The sequence below is a fragment of the Haliotis cracherodii genome, unplaced genomic scaffold (assembly GCF_022045235.1).
Source record: "Haliotis cracherodii isolate W230 unplaced genomic scaffold, xgHalCrac1.p SCAF_37, whole genome shotgun sequence".
In the NCBI taxonomy this organism is placed as follows: domain Eukaryota; kingdom Metazoa; phylum Mollusca; class Gastropoda; order Lepetellida; family Haliotidae; genus Haliotis; species Haliotis cracherodii.
Genome location: NW_027266294.1, coordinates 2,028,844 through 2,043,132, shown reverse-complemented (window position 1 = coordinate 2,043,132; position 14,289 = coordinate 2,028,844). Strand labels below are relative to the sequence as shown.

At 40.1% G+C, this 14,289-nt stretch overlaps 1 protein-coding gene across 1 annotated transcript; it reads left to right on the top strand.

The window, feature by feature from the left end:
• Window positions 1–284: 284 nt before the first annotated feature.
• On the top strand, window positions 285–7,826 carry LOC139477871 (uncharacterized). Its single transcript, XM_071260305.1, has 4 exons — window positions 285–333; window positions 1,373–1,411; window positions 3,927–4,316; window positions 7,681–7,826. The coding sequence occupies exons 1-4, from the start codon at window positions 315–317 to the stop codon at window positions 7,824–7,826; spliced, it is 594 nt and encodes a 197-aa protein (XP_071116406.1). The 5' UTR covers window positions 285–314.
• The last annotated feature ends 6,463 nt before the right edge of the window (window positions 7,827–14,289 follow it).

Below are 14,289 nucleotides of genomic sequence, written 5' to 3'. Positions count from 1 at the left end.
ACATATACACTCACCTTTGCAATTCAGATCTATGTCACTTCAGCCTTTCTAGTCCGTATATTACTTATATAAGCGAAACTCACTCACCCGGTAAATAGGAAATATAACTAACTGTGGAGAAATTGTAAATTTGTCATCCACCTTACATTTCGGGAGAAGCGTTAAACAAATAAGAAAAAACAAATAGTGTGGATGTAATTATCTTACTTGTGTAAACATACTGCATTTAATCATACATGCTGTTTTGTTTGCGTGAATGAGCACGTGTTTAATATTTTTCAGGAAAGCAGAAAAAAACAGGCAAATCAGGGATTATGGCGTCAACGACTGAAGGTTAACAGTTTTTTTTTAATTTGTCCGTTTGTATATTGTTAACAAATGTATTGGTCGAATTAGCTTTAGCACAATGTATTACTGGTCAGATATTCCCAGACATTTCAGCTTTAGATTTTTATTTTATCTGGTCATAAATATTGTTACAATATACAAAACGTTGACGTCATGTTACTGCTTGTTGTTTTCATCTTACGCCAACATTTCTTTGAGAGGCATCTAGAAGTTGGAGTACTAGGTAAGGAAAATATTTATGGATGAACAACTTCTGTATCACAACACTGTTATCAAGCAAGTGATGTACACAGTATGGTTGACAAGTATATGTACAGGTAGGAGGCAATGTTAACACAGGAGAGTGGAGAAGTCTGCTATGTACACAGAAGGGTTGTTAACATGTTGACCAGCCAGGTCAGTAGTACAAACAAAAGGGTGAAGCCAGTATACTTACTTGTCAACCATAATTGTTTGCCTTACTTAAGCCAACATGCACACTCATAAAAAGATTATTCACTATCATCTCAAAAAAGATTGTTTGATAAGAGGGATGATTTCAACTTTCCAATAGTCAATTTCCACATATGCCGAGCAACATTCCATCAGCTCAAGCCTTTTAAGCTACACTGGAACACTCTTTCTACCAAGATGTCAAAGAGCGTCTACGACTTTCACTTAAAGTTGTTTAATCAAGGTTACAACATTCAAGGCAACAATAAAGCTTTTAAAACGTTCATGGCAGATATGTTAGGACATTTCCAAACTTGACGCATCTGTGACAAAAGTTATGTCTGATGCACTGCGTGTTTTTTCTTCAAGTGAACAGTTCACTTGCCCTTTGCATGTGTTTGTGATGACTGCCCCCGTTGGAGCAGGATACGGTCACCTTCTCGCGAACACCTTGTATTATCACTGTTTGATAGTCATAAACGCATGCTCATGAAATAGTCAGGCTCGTATAGTCGATGAGATTTCTTATGAATATTGAAAGGGTTGTGTTGCGTTTATTTAATGAATAACGTGCATTTTGTTTTTGTTGTAGAAGATGGCACCTTCGAAGCAAATTTCCCGGATAATAAACGTGAGCTACTCTCACTTCACCTTTTACGTTCCCCACGCCTGTCCTTGATGGAAGGATGTCTACTAACACTGTGTTCAGTATAATATACAACGTCAACGCAGGAGAATATTCAGTCTCATTTATCTACGGAAGAGGTTTCATTAAAACCTCATTGGCAATGATGTATAAAATATGACTAAATGATTTGATACCCCATAATTCAAAATGCATGACTGATGGTCTAAAACCCATTAAAAAAGTAGGGGATACTCGGAAATAACTTAAAATTTTGAAAGAAAAAACGTTTACTCACATGCCTTGCGGCCGGGACAACAAAGGGTGTCAGTATGTTGTCCCGATAGTATTGTTTGGTGGCCATTCCTTGCACAATATGTATTGGGATTGGGTCAGTCGTAATGATGCCAGGTCGCAGGTTAACATTGACTTACGTTCACTTTGATGTTCACTTCAAGGAAGTTCAAAGCCAATCGTGACTCATTGGAAAACATGGCACATGGCCAGCGATCATTACCCATGTTGCGACGGTGTGTACACCATTGACGCCTGTTAGCACTATATCGATGTGTAATACCCCCATTCCACCAGGCGACTCTCTTCTGCGCTCTACACGCTCTGAGGGGGCGCCATACGTTTCCTCACTTTTCGGCTATCTTGGGGCACTTACGATCTGATTACGATCAGATAGCGCTCATGTTGCGATCCAATAGAAATCTATGTGATGAGATAGCGACTTGAAGACCCTTGATCATAACCAAAAACCCAAATTGTTGCTATCTTGCACGATCAGTTCCAGCAATCAGGATGCGATCCAGTGGCTCTCTATCATTGCGATCTAATGCGCTCTACTCCGATCCGAGAGCGATCTCGGCGACCTGTGGAGATCCACTGGCGCTCAATTAGCGCTCTTTAGGATCCTATAGCGACCCCATCGCCGAATTTTGGGTCCAATCCTACAAAACTCGTAACGTTCTGAGGCACTCAGTTCTACGCTTGGTAGCAGAGGGGTAGGTCCTCGTCTTAAGTGGCGAGCCGTCGAGCATGGAGATGAGCTGCATGTAGACGATTTCTAATCACCTGACCCAAGACTTGTACTCTAGCAGCCTGATGCAAGTATGCAGCAATTTGATTCGCCGTTTGAGATAGATATAGTATAGCATGATTTCGGATCAACTTTGTGGAGACGTTATGTACAGCAAGGAAACACTCGAAACATGATATCGTCTTTGTGGAGACGTTATGTACAGCAAGGAAACACTCGAAACATGATATCGTCTTTGTGGAGACGTTATGTACAGCAAGGAAACACTCGAAACACGATATCGTCTTTGTGGAGACGTTATGTACAGCAAGGAAACACTCGAAACATGATATCGTCTTTGTGGAGACGTTATGTACAGCAAGGAAACACTCGAAACATGATATCGTCTTTGTGGAGACGTTATGTACAGCAAGGAAACACTCGAAACACGATATCGTCTTTGTGGAGACGTTATGTACAACAAGGAAACACTCGAAACACGATATCGTCTTTGTGGAGACGTTATGTACAACAAGGAAACACTCGAAACATGATATCGTCTTTGTGGAGACGTTATGTACAACAAGGAAACACTCGAAACATGATATCGTCTTTGTGGAGACGTTATGTACAGCAAGGAAACACTCGAAACATGATATCGTCTTTGTGGAGACGTTATGTACAACAAGGAAACACTCGAAACATGATATCGTCTTTGTGGAGACGTTATGTACAGCAAGGAAACACTCGAAACATGATATCGTCTTTGTGGAGACGTTATGTACAGCAAGGAAACACTCGAAACATGATATCGTCTTTGTGGAGACGTTATGTACAACAAGGAAACACTCGAAACATGATATCGTCTTTGTGGAGACGTTATGTACAGCAAGGAAACACTCGAAACATGATATCGTCTTTGTGGAGACGTTATGTACAGCAAGGAAACACTCGAAACATGATATCGTCTTTGTGGAGACGTTATGTACAGCAAGGAAACACTCGAAACATGATATCGTCTTTGTGGAGACGTTATGTACAGCAAGGAAACACTCATGGCTTGCCACGGACCGGTTGTCCACGTGTGACGTCACGTCAACAAGACAACCCTATTCTGTGGATGCATCAAAGGAATTGATACTAAACTGGAACATTAACAGCTTAGGCAATTATTAGGTTGATACCAGTTATGGCAGAGCCGTATGCAAGAAGTTGAGGGGCCACAACATCCTGGGGGGATGAGATGTTGTCTATGACAGGAGTATTTTTCACCACCCCTTTGTTAGAGCTTGTCACTCTTCTTCTTCTTACCAGGTGTGGGTTTTATCAATGAATTATGATAAAACATTGATTAGACAAATGATCAAATATTATGTTGCTATTTTCAAAAACATAACATTTACACCACTTTATATGAAACAAATCGTTTTCCATGAATAGATATAAAATTTATCCTGAAAGTTTACTTGACTTTTCCTTCTTAATGTGTTTTCACAGTTACGCTGTTCTTGACACAAGTCGGAGGACGTGTGCTGAGGGTTACTTTCCACGACACCTCCTCGTGGTGTCATGAAACATCCTGGATCTGTACACTTATACCCGACAAATACTCCCCCCATATCAACCATCACAAATTCCGACAACGGTTATCTGCGTTGAAGGAGCAGTTTGCAACTCATGGACGCCTGACCAGCATACAGTTCGACCGGTGGATGTTTGTCTTCGGACATGAGACAGAGGATATAGCCGATGATATGCTGTGTAGATATACAAGTCTTAAAGAAATCATTTTGAAGTTTATCCATGAATTTGATGCACGTGTCAAGGATATCACAATGAAGTCGGAATCAATGAAAGTAGATGCAGCAGCAGCGAGGAAAGACCAAGGTATTGTATTGTACTTGTATACTTAGAGTGTATCATGTTTGTATTTGTACTGATGTCTGTGTAAGGACAGACTATTGATATTCAACTTGTATAGTTGGATGTTGTTTCGTGGCGTCAAACGCTGGTCTGTATGTGTATGTAACTTGTGTATTGATTCAGGTTCATTTCAACCCAATTCAGTATCAAGCGCTTATAGGAAACGAGTTGTCTGCAAGTTACATGCACTTAAATTTGAAACATTATATGTGTGAGGATATTAATCACTGCTTACGTTTCACTAAATTGGAGCAAATATCACGAAGTAATCACGCGAGTGTCTCTTGAGATGGTAACTATCCTGGGGCAGTTTAAAATAAGGTGCTTCTCAAGATGCTAGTAAACTAAAAATTGAAGAGAACTGCTTTGGGGTTAATGTTTTGTGGTTTCATGTGCTGTGTCATTTTTAAATGTAAAAAGGGTTATCACGCGATTGTGTTTTGGGACTGTTTATATCCTATATTTAGAATACACATTGCATTTTGCAAGCTTTGGAGAGCTAAATACAAAGTGTTTATTCCTAATACGTCGTGTTGTAGTGGATAGAGCGTCTGCCCGGAAGAATGTCAAAGGTTTGTTCCCTCTCATACCAAAAGACGTTGACACATGTGCTTGTTGTTACCCTGCCTAGCGCTCGTCATTGAGGGGATAAAAGAAGAAATGGTCTGCTCAGAGTCAGTATGCAAGGGCATTCATGCGGCATGGTATCTCAGTAGGCTAGCACTATAAAACTGGCATTAGTCCGGACTAGTACAAGTAGACACTAACATATGTGTACTCACACTATAAAATATAGTGTTTAGAATGTAAACACATACAAGACATGTTCAGATCTAAGGAATGTGTTTAAATCCAAAACGGTATTTAAACATTAGATAGACAGCTTGAACCAACTATGGATACTGGAATAGATAGCCAGTGTAGACCAATTATGTCGGAAATGGGAATAGACAGCCAGTGTAGAGCAGGTATGTCGGAAACTGGAATAGATAGCCAGTGTAGACCAACTACGGATACTGGAATAGATAGCCAATGTAGACCAACCATGTCGGATACTGGAATAGATAGCCAGTGTAGACCAACTATGTCGGAAACTGGAATAGCTGTCCAGTGTAGAGCAGCTATGTCGGAACCTGGAATAGATAGCCAGTGTAGACCGACTATGTCGGATCCTGGAATAGATAGCCAGTGTAGACCAACTATGTCGGATCCTGGAATAGATAGCCAGTGTAGACCGACTATGTCACGGAAGCACTTGATGTTGACTTGAAACAGATGATATTCTGGTCAGACAACATGAACGTGTTATACTGGATTAGAAATAACTGGATTAGAAATAATAATTGTCAAACCTTTCGTGGCCAAGAGGGTAGGTGAAATCCCGGATGTTACAAGTCCTTCACAGTGGAGACATACTCCTACAGAAGCAAATCCTGCTGACTTGATTAGTCGAGGAGCAACAGTTCAACAGTTGGTAGCTAGTTCATTGTGGTGGTCAGGTCCCTCTTATTTAATAAGAGATGAAACTAAATGACCAGAAACTAAGCTGAAATCTATCAAGGTAGATGAGCAAATAGAGGTGAACAGAAAAAGAATTCAATCTGCAAGTTTTCTTTTGGTGCCCTGTGAGTCATGGCGACTAGAACCCTCCAGATTCTCCTTGTGGAGAAGACACACACGAGTGATGCTTGATGCTTTTTTATTCAGGTAATGAGGCCACCGGCCCATTATATACGTGCAGAGCATGATGGCATACAAATATGACAGAGCGCTGAATTATATGATTTACAATGCAATATTCAAACTGTTAATATTGGAGTTAATTATATGACACAGGTATTCCCTTGAAAATGGAATTACGTTTCTGACCAGCAAGAAATACATATTTTGCTAAATTGTTGCAAATACTTTGAATAGTCGAGCTGAATAATAAGAACATTTTCTCACGACTTGGAAACATGGGATAATAATTGGGTATGAGATTAGACCGCAGATCAAGATAGAACGGACACACCATACAAAAGTGGAACTCATCTTCGATAGCACTTGCAACACAGATGGGACAGAAACGTTCATGTCTTGGTATATTATGATATCTGCCGGTTTCAACCATAAGACGATGATTGGATCCGAGAAAATTCAAGATATTAATTCGAAATAATGTTACATCAATTAATCGAATCCAGTTATTATATGAAAATTTATCCCTTACTGCAGAGAAAAATTCAAGCTTAGAACAAGATTCACAATTATTGTGCAACACTTGATTTTCAATGTCTACGCTCCTTTGCCTAAACTGATGTAAGAATAAGTCAGATCTACCAACACCCTGTTGAAGCCATACCTCTGCAAATCCGTAAGAAAACAGCAATGATTTAACCTTGAGTGACCAAGAAGCGTTGCCATTCTCTGCCCTTTTATATTGAAAACTATATTTTTTTTTCAAAATCAAATTATTATCTTGTATCAATAGTCGAAGCCAAAATTTTATAATTTTTAAATAATGTGACACTTTGACGGAGTTTTTCATCAAGAGAAAGCTATTTTGTGTGTTTCTACTCAAACCCAAAGTCAATTTACAGAATTTATTGTGCATATTTTATTGTGCATATTTTCAATGTCAGGCGATGCATGGAATCCCCAGACTTCCTACTTGTCTAGCATGTTTATTTAAGCAATATACATCCATATATCCTTACGTTAAAATATAAAATAAACAATTGATACAAACTGTGCAAAACAGTGTCTGATTTGTCCATTTAGGCATTCAACATTTCCTTCTACATAATTCCCAGTCCAGCTAGGAGTAGTACAGCATTGTGATCATCGTTCCTGGTTGCAAAGACGTTGTCTCTTCTCTCTCTCAAGGGCATGGTCGACACTTCTTCTTTGGTGACATAAAGCTAACTGATCTTTAAGGCCTGTGGTCTCAGTGATGTTTTGTTGAACCTGAAGTATGTCAATGGATTTAAATGTCTACGTCACTTTTGGAGTTTATTTGTTCGTTCGTAGTTTGCCGGAGACTGTGTGCATGTTTTCTTTTGAGGAGCGATCTCGCCTGCCGGTTATATCGTCTGTTTTACGCCATTTCTCCTTTTTCAAATTTTAAATTTGACTAAGATGCCCTAAAGTTATCAAAATCTGCAGCAAAGCTGCTACATGTACGAATGTTGACTTTACCTGCCGTTTGAGGTCAACTCCCTTCCCTAATGACCTGTCTTTTGTCGTAACCCCCTAAAATCTTTTTGGATTGTGTTGTCACTGGCACGTGAATGCATCTAATCTTCACTGACATGATAAATTTTCTCTTGTCATCATTTGTTCACAGAAACACCGCCTAAAGGGAAGACTGATCATGACGTACCATGCAAACACAAACATGAGGTCGATGAGGACGTCTCTAACTCACATCCTCAGAAGAAGGAAGGTGACGATGACTTCTCGTCTCTGTCACATTCCGATACTTACATGTAACGGTCTTCCATGTACATAGACTCACTCCAGTGTTAACAGTGAGTAGACAGAGGTGACATGTAAATTGACTCACTCCAGTGTTGACAGTGAGAAGATAGAGGTGACATGTACATTGACTCACTCCAGTGTTGACAGTGAGTAGATAGAGGTGACATTTACATTGACTCACTCCGGTGTTAACAGTGAGTAGATAGAGGTGACATGTACATTGACTCACTCCAGTGTTGACAGTGAGTAGATAGAGGTGACATGTACATTGACTCACTCCAGTGCTGACAGTGAGTAGACAGAGGTGACATGTACATTGACTCACTCCAGTGTTGACAGTGAGAAGATAGAGGTGACATGTACATTGACTCACTCCAGTGTTGACAGTGAGTAGATAGAGGTGACATGTACATTGACTCACTCCAGTGCTGACAGTGAGTAGATAGAGGTGACATGTACATTGACTCACTCCAGTGTTAACAGTGAGTAGATAGAGGTGACATGTACATTGACTCACTCCAGTGTTAACAGTGAGTAGATAGAGGTGACATGTACATTGACTCACTCCAGTGTTGACAGTGAGTAGATAGAGGTGACATGTACATTGACACACTAAAGCGTTGACAGTGAGTAGATAGAGGTGACATGTACATTGACTCACTCCAGTGTTGACAGTGAGTAGATAGAGGTGACATGTACATTGACTCACTCCAGTGTTGACAGTGAGTAGATAGAGGTGGCATGGACATTGACTCACTCCAGTGTTGACAGTGAGTAGAGAGAGGTGGTATGTAGATTGACTCACTCCAGTGTTGACAGTGAGTAGAGAGAGGTGGCATGTACATTGACTCACTCCAGTGTTGACAGTGAGTAGACATACAGAGCTGATATCTATTTTGACTCACACAAGTGTTGACAGTGAGTAGAGTGTGGTGACATGTTCATTGACTCACTCCAGTGATGATAGTGAGTAGATAGAGATGACATGTTCATTGACTCACTTCAGTGTTGACTGTGAGTAGATAGAGCTCAGATATTCATTAACTCAGTCAAGGGTTGACAACGGGTAGATGAGTTGACATTGACATCTGCCTTATTGGGATATATACAAAAACGATCTATAAACAGTGTCTATAAACAGTGTCTTATCTTTTTTTCTTTGTTTCTTAGGTAGTGTAACGTATACTGGAATGACTGACAACAGCAAGGCAGAAGATTCCCTTGTAGCCGGGCAAGTTAATATAGGTTTGTCTGAATACCTTCTTTGCCTTCTCAGTAAATACATCATGGACTTTTATAGTTTATCTGGCATCGGATACATAGTCGGCCAGCGAGTAGAAATGCATGTCCTCTACTCTGTGTCACTTGTTACAATCCTAAAGGGGATATATTTTGAGGAATGCAAGGGATTTGATTGGAAGGGTAACATGCTGGGCAGATTTATGCTACAGTTCGACCGTGAAGGTAGCTTTTAAATGGACAACTGAATTTGTTTGACGTGATTGGTTATTCTTTTTTATTAAGGTAACACGAATATTAACATTCATATCGGTTTAAGGTAACATCACGCTTTATCTCTGTGAATCCTCTGGAAAAGCTGCCTGCAGAACTACCTGGAAAACCACAAATGATATTCCTCAACGGCCCTTCATTGACTTTGAAAGTTTAGCGACTCGACTGAAGCGAATGTTTTATGCCATACTGGTACATGTTCGGAGGGGAAGTATGGTGTTTTGTTTTGAACATGAGTCCAAGGAGGATGCTATAAATATGATTATAAGGCACGTGGAGGTCAAGGAGGTCATCCTCCACTTCCTGCAGGAACTGGACCCATCAATACAGGACATCAGGATGAAGGTTGAGTTTCTAGAGCTGTGTCAGCCAGAGGAGCAAACAGCAGATACATCAGGTAATGTTGGTACAGATTGAACATACGTGTATTGGTTCATTTTTTACTTGATTCGTACCAAATGTGAAGCAATTGTACACCCTCTGTACCTCACACATCGTTAAAATGATCTACTGTGAAGTAAACGAAGTGATACCGTTGCCACGTGTTTAATTGTTTTAGCATGGAAGTGTGCACATATGAATATTTGTCACTCTATCTACTGCCATGTTGTTGTTGAGTCTGGATTCTTATGTTTCATAAAGATGTGTGACACTTTGTAAGATTACCATATATGAACAAATCATCTTTGAATTCCTATATATAATATACAGTCTGTGATCTTGTCATGGATGGGCTGTTTTATGCGGTACTGCATTCAAAAACAATCAGATCATAGACAGATGATTAAGTGAACGACAAAGCCACCCTGTGAAAGAACAAAGCACGTTCTTCACGTCATGAATACATGCATCAACCAAGTCAAGAAGCCTGACCACCCGATCCCATTAGTCGCCTTGTTCCGTAAGTTACTTGTCCTTAAGTAGGGAACAATAAATGCTGTGATGAAATCATATCTAATCATCACCGCTTACGTGTCACTAAATAGAAGTACATATCATACGATGGGGAAGTTTAAGATTAGTACGTCTCGAGATCCTAGGAAGTTAAGAATTGAAGAGAACCGCTTGGGAATAGTTGCATGTGCTGTGTCATGTTTGAACATTATAAAGGTTATCACGTTAGTGTGTTTTGGGCGGGCTAAATACAAATCGTTTATTCCTGATACGGTGCGGTGTAGTGAATAGAGCGTCTTTCCGTGGAGAGGAAGGTGGATGGTTTGATCCCCGACCACGGCATACAAAGCGACGTGTACACATGTCCTGGCGCGAGTCATTAAGGGGATACAACAAGAACTGGTTTGCTCGGAGTCGGATAATTGAGGTTTAATCATGTTTAACTGTAACATGGTATATCAGTGGGGTAGCACTGTCAGGCCAGCAGTAATCTGGACCAGTACTAGCAGCCACACACTGCCACACCCACTCATATCCACACACACACACAGACACACACCCACACTCATATCCACACACACGCGCACACAGACACAGACACACAGACACAGAAACACACACAGAAACACACAGAAACACACACCATGGAATTTCCTCTTGTGAGATACTGTCTTCATCAGCTCATGAGCGTCAACAAATACATCCTCAATCCTTAAGTGAAAGCCTTCAGTCTGAACCCTGTGGAACTCCTGTCATAACAGATTTTTGAACGAAACTCTTACCATTGATAAAAAAGACCTTGAGTTCCATTTCGAAATTTGAAGAATCGGTGACAAATATTATGCTTTCTACCAGGGATTTCAAGCTGGCGATAAAAATTTCTCATTTCTCTCAAAAGTGGACAACAAGGTCGAATTGTAGCCACTTTGTGTTGTAAAAACTAATCGCATAGATTTATGATAAATTTCGATAAATCTACCACAGTAGTATTTACATTATACCTCGAACAGAACTTATCAAATACAATTCTATTTATGGCCAAGTTTCTTTCATCTGCCTGTGAATTGTTTCGCTTACGAATACTTAGGCTTTTAAGGACATTCTTTCGGAATTACGGGCAGTGGTCTAAAAATGACGTAATACCCTGGAGCCCCGCATGTCATTCATACATGTTACAAATCAATCAACGTACGGTAGTTTGAAGTGATGATCATGTGGTTCTTGGATAAATTATTGCAAGCCCGCCCCTCAGATAATATAACATCAATCTCTTCTTGAAACATTGAGCAGGAAATAGACAAGTTGTAGTTAATCCATCACATGTCTAAGTCAAAGTCGCCAGGATGTTATGGTCAACTCGCCTCCCTACTGTGAAATCAACTAATACCTGATGTGCAACACTTTCATCAGCCGGGTATATACGTCTGACCTGATCGTAACTGGATGTCTAATTTATGGATGTGTTTAAGACACCCCTGCCTTTCTAAAGAGGATCTGAAATCCGGGAATAGTAACTTCGTCGTTTTGAATTCTTGCGTGAAGCCACGTTCAGTAACATATATGACATGATCTGTTCCTAACATCTCGTGTGTCTTCAAGACTACGATTTCTGCAATGCAGCATCTTTATATCAAGATGTTCTGATCAGAGATTAAGGTGACATTGATTCACTCCAGTGTTGTTGTCAGTCAGCAGATAGATGTGATATGTGCATAGACTCACTCCATCGTTGACAATGAGCAGATTGAGGCGACATGTACATTGACTCACTCCAGTGGAATGACTTGACGAGGTTATGAATAAGGGGTGTCCATGTTAGGTGTAGGCCAAATGTAACTCCTAGTAATTTTATTCTTTTTGGAAAATGATTTCTTCGTAATGTAAGTTTAGTTTGGGTGTAGAATTTGTCGTGTTAAAATAGTAAGCCAATCTTTATGGGGTATTGATTTGAAATCCCAATTTGATAGACCAGTTTTGGATGATATTTAATACAGATTGGGTTTTAGTTTGTGCTTGTTTAATGAAGTGGTGGAGTTCCAGAGAGAAATGTCAACTGCAAATTTTGCTGTTGATAAGTTTTCATTTTGGACGAAATTTGGAAAAATATCAATCATGAAATTAAAAAGGGTCGGCGACAGCACGCTACCTTGTAGGGTGCCATTTTGTAATGGGTAGGTGTTAGATAGGGTCTTATGTGATTGAACTTTTTTTCTCTGTCCGCTAGAAAATAGTGGATGAAATGTAGTATATGCCCATTAATGGCTCTATTTTCCAGTTGTTGTATGTTGCCTTTGTTCAAAACCATGTCGTAAGCCTTGCTGGCATCTATAAATATGGCCAAAGTATGTTGTTTTTATGCATGTGCTGTTGTGATATCTTGTTCTAAATCCGAAGTGGTTAACGTCTGAGACCTGCTCCACTTCGGGCTTTCCTCCCACATTAAGCTGACACGCCAGTATATAACTGGAATACTGTTAAAGGCTTGCTCTAAATGTTAACTATGGTCTGAAGCTTCCTTATTGGGTGTGAAGCTGCTGTGTGCAGGTTAAATAAGGATTTTGGGGGGAAATTTCGAACTTGAGTCTGCTGTATATTATTTTTTACCTAATTTAGCAAATGTGGGAGGTGAGTGAGATGAGGCCGTAGGAGTCAGGTTCATTTTGGGGTTTCCCCGGTTTCAGGACTGGTGCTACCTTGGCGTGTTTTCCCACTGTGTGGTCATAGTGCATTGATCCATATTTAGTGAAAAGTTGTAATAATATTTTTTTGCATGTTAATTGGGATTTTGTCGTGAATGATGCAGCTGATGTTGTCTAGTCCTGTGATTGAGGCTGTGTTTTTGTTTTAAAGTGTTGTCTGTAATTCATGTATATTTATTGTTTTATTAATTGAAATGTGTGTGTGTGTTGTCTGGTCTTTTGGCGTATTTGGGGTAGTTATTTATATGGTGTTTTGGAATTTGGGGAGTGAAGAAGGTACCTTTTATGGCTTTAGATTTGTTCCCAAGTGTTCTAGTATTTTCATTGCCATTCTTTAGGTATTACTGAAAGTTTGCCAGTGACATGTCTTTGGTGCGAATATAATTTTGTTAGTGTTATTCCTGTTAAAAAGTAATATAGAACGCTCTCTCTTTGATTGATTGAGAGCCTGTTTTCTTTTGTTTTCCAGGATATATTATTTCATTGCTCCACCAAAGGACTGGGTGGTGTGTATGGTTAATTGTAGATGTAGGGATACATTTAGTAGCAATTCCATGTGTTGTATTGGTGAAGTTAGGGTTAAAAATGTCTGTGATGGTACTTTGTAATTGTGTAGTGCAGATGATAGCAGAGTTAAAGAAACAACTTCCAGTGTGCTTCTTTGAATTTATTTTGCTAAAGGGGGGTTGTTTAGTACATTAAGGGGTATTTTGATTGGGCGGGGGTCACTGCCCCAGGTGTCACTATGAACCTTCGAACTTGTTGGGTCTGAGGGTTGTGATGTTGGTGGGTTGGGTGGTAGTGGTATGTTGAGGGCTGATTTAAATTGGGATTGGGGGCATGTGTTTTGGTTTAGAAGGAGGGCTGGTTTAGGGATGAGGGGGGCTGTGTTTTCGTGTGTGTGTGTGTGAGGGGGGGATTTGTTTTGGTAGGGGGCGGGGTTATTTGTCTGCTGTGGTTACTGTGTATGTGTGTGTGTGGTGGGTTGGGAGGTTGGGGGTAGTTGTTTAGGTTTGGGTTTTTGTCTTTGAGGTTTTGTGGGGAGGGGTTGGAAGGAGCTGATTTTGGATTCTAAGGATTGGTCTTTTAATGGTTGAAATTCTTCGTCAGATAGAATAGAATTGTTAGAATAGTAGGAGATATGTATGGTTTTGGTAGGTCTGAGTGTTTGATATGTTTATTAAGTTTAAAGGATGCGCTGTTGTTTAATGGGGCGGGTGTTGTGGATAGCTGTGTGGTATTCGGCAATTTACACAGAAGTGGGCCGACGTGCATTCCTGGATGAGGTGGTTTTCAAGGCCACATTTGTGACACAGTGGGTAATTTTTGCAAGCTGTACAGTTACGATCAAAATAGTGGCAGTGGAGGCA

Excerpts from the sequence above, each read along its gene's own strand:
- LOC139477871 (XM_071260305.1), top strand. Across the intron at positions 1,412-3,926 it reads AAATTTCCCGGATAATAAAC|TTACGCTGTTCTTGACACAA; the intron begins GTGAGCTACTCT and ends GTGTTTTCACAG. Across the intron at positions 4,317-7,680 it reads AGCAGCGAGGAAAGACCAAG|AAACACCGCCTAAAGGGAAG; the intron begins GTATTGTATTGT and ends ATTTGTTCACAG.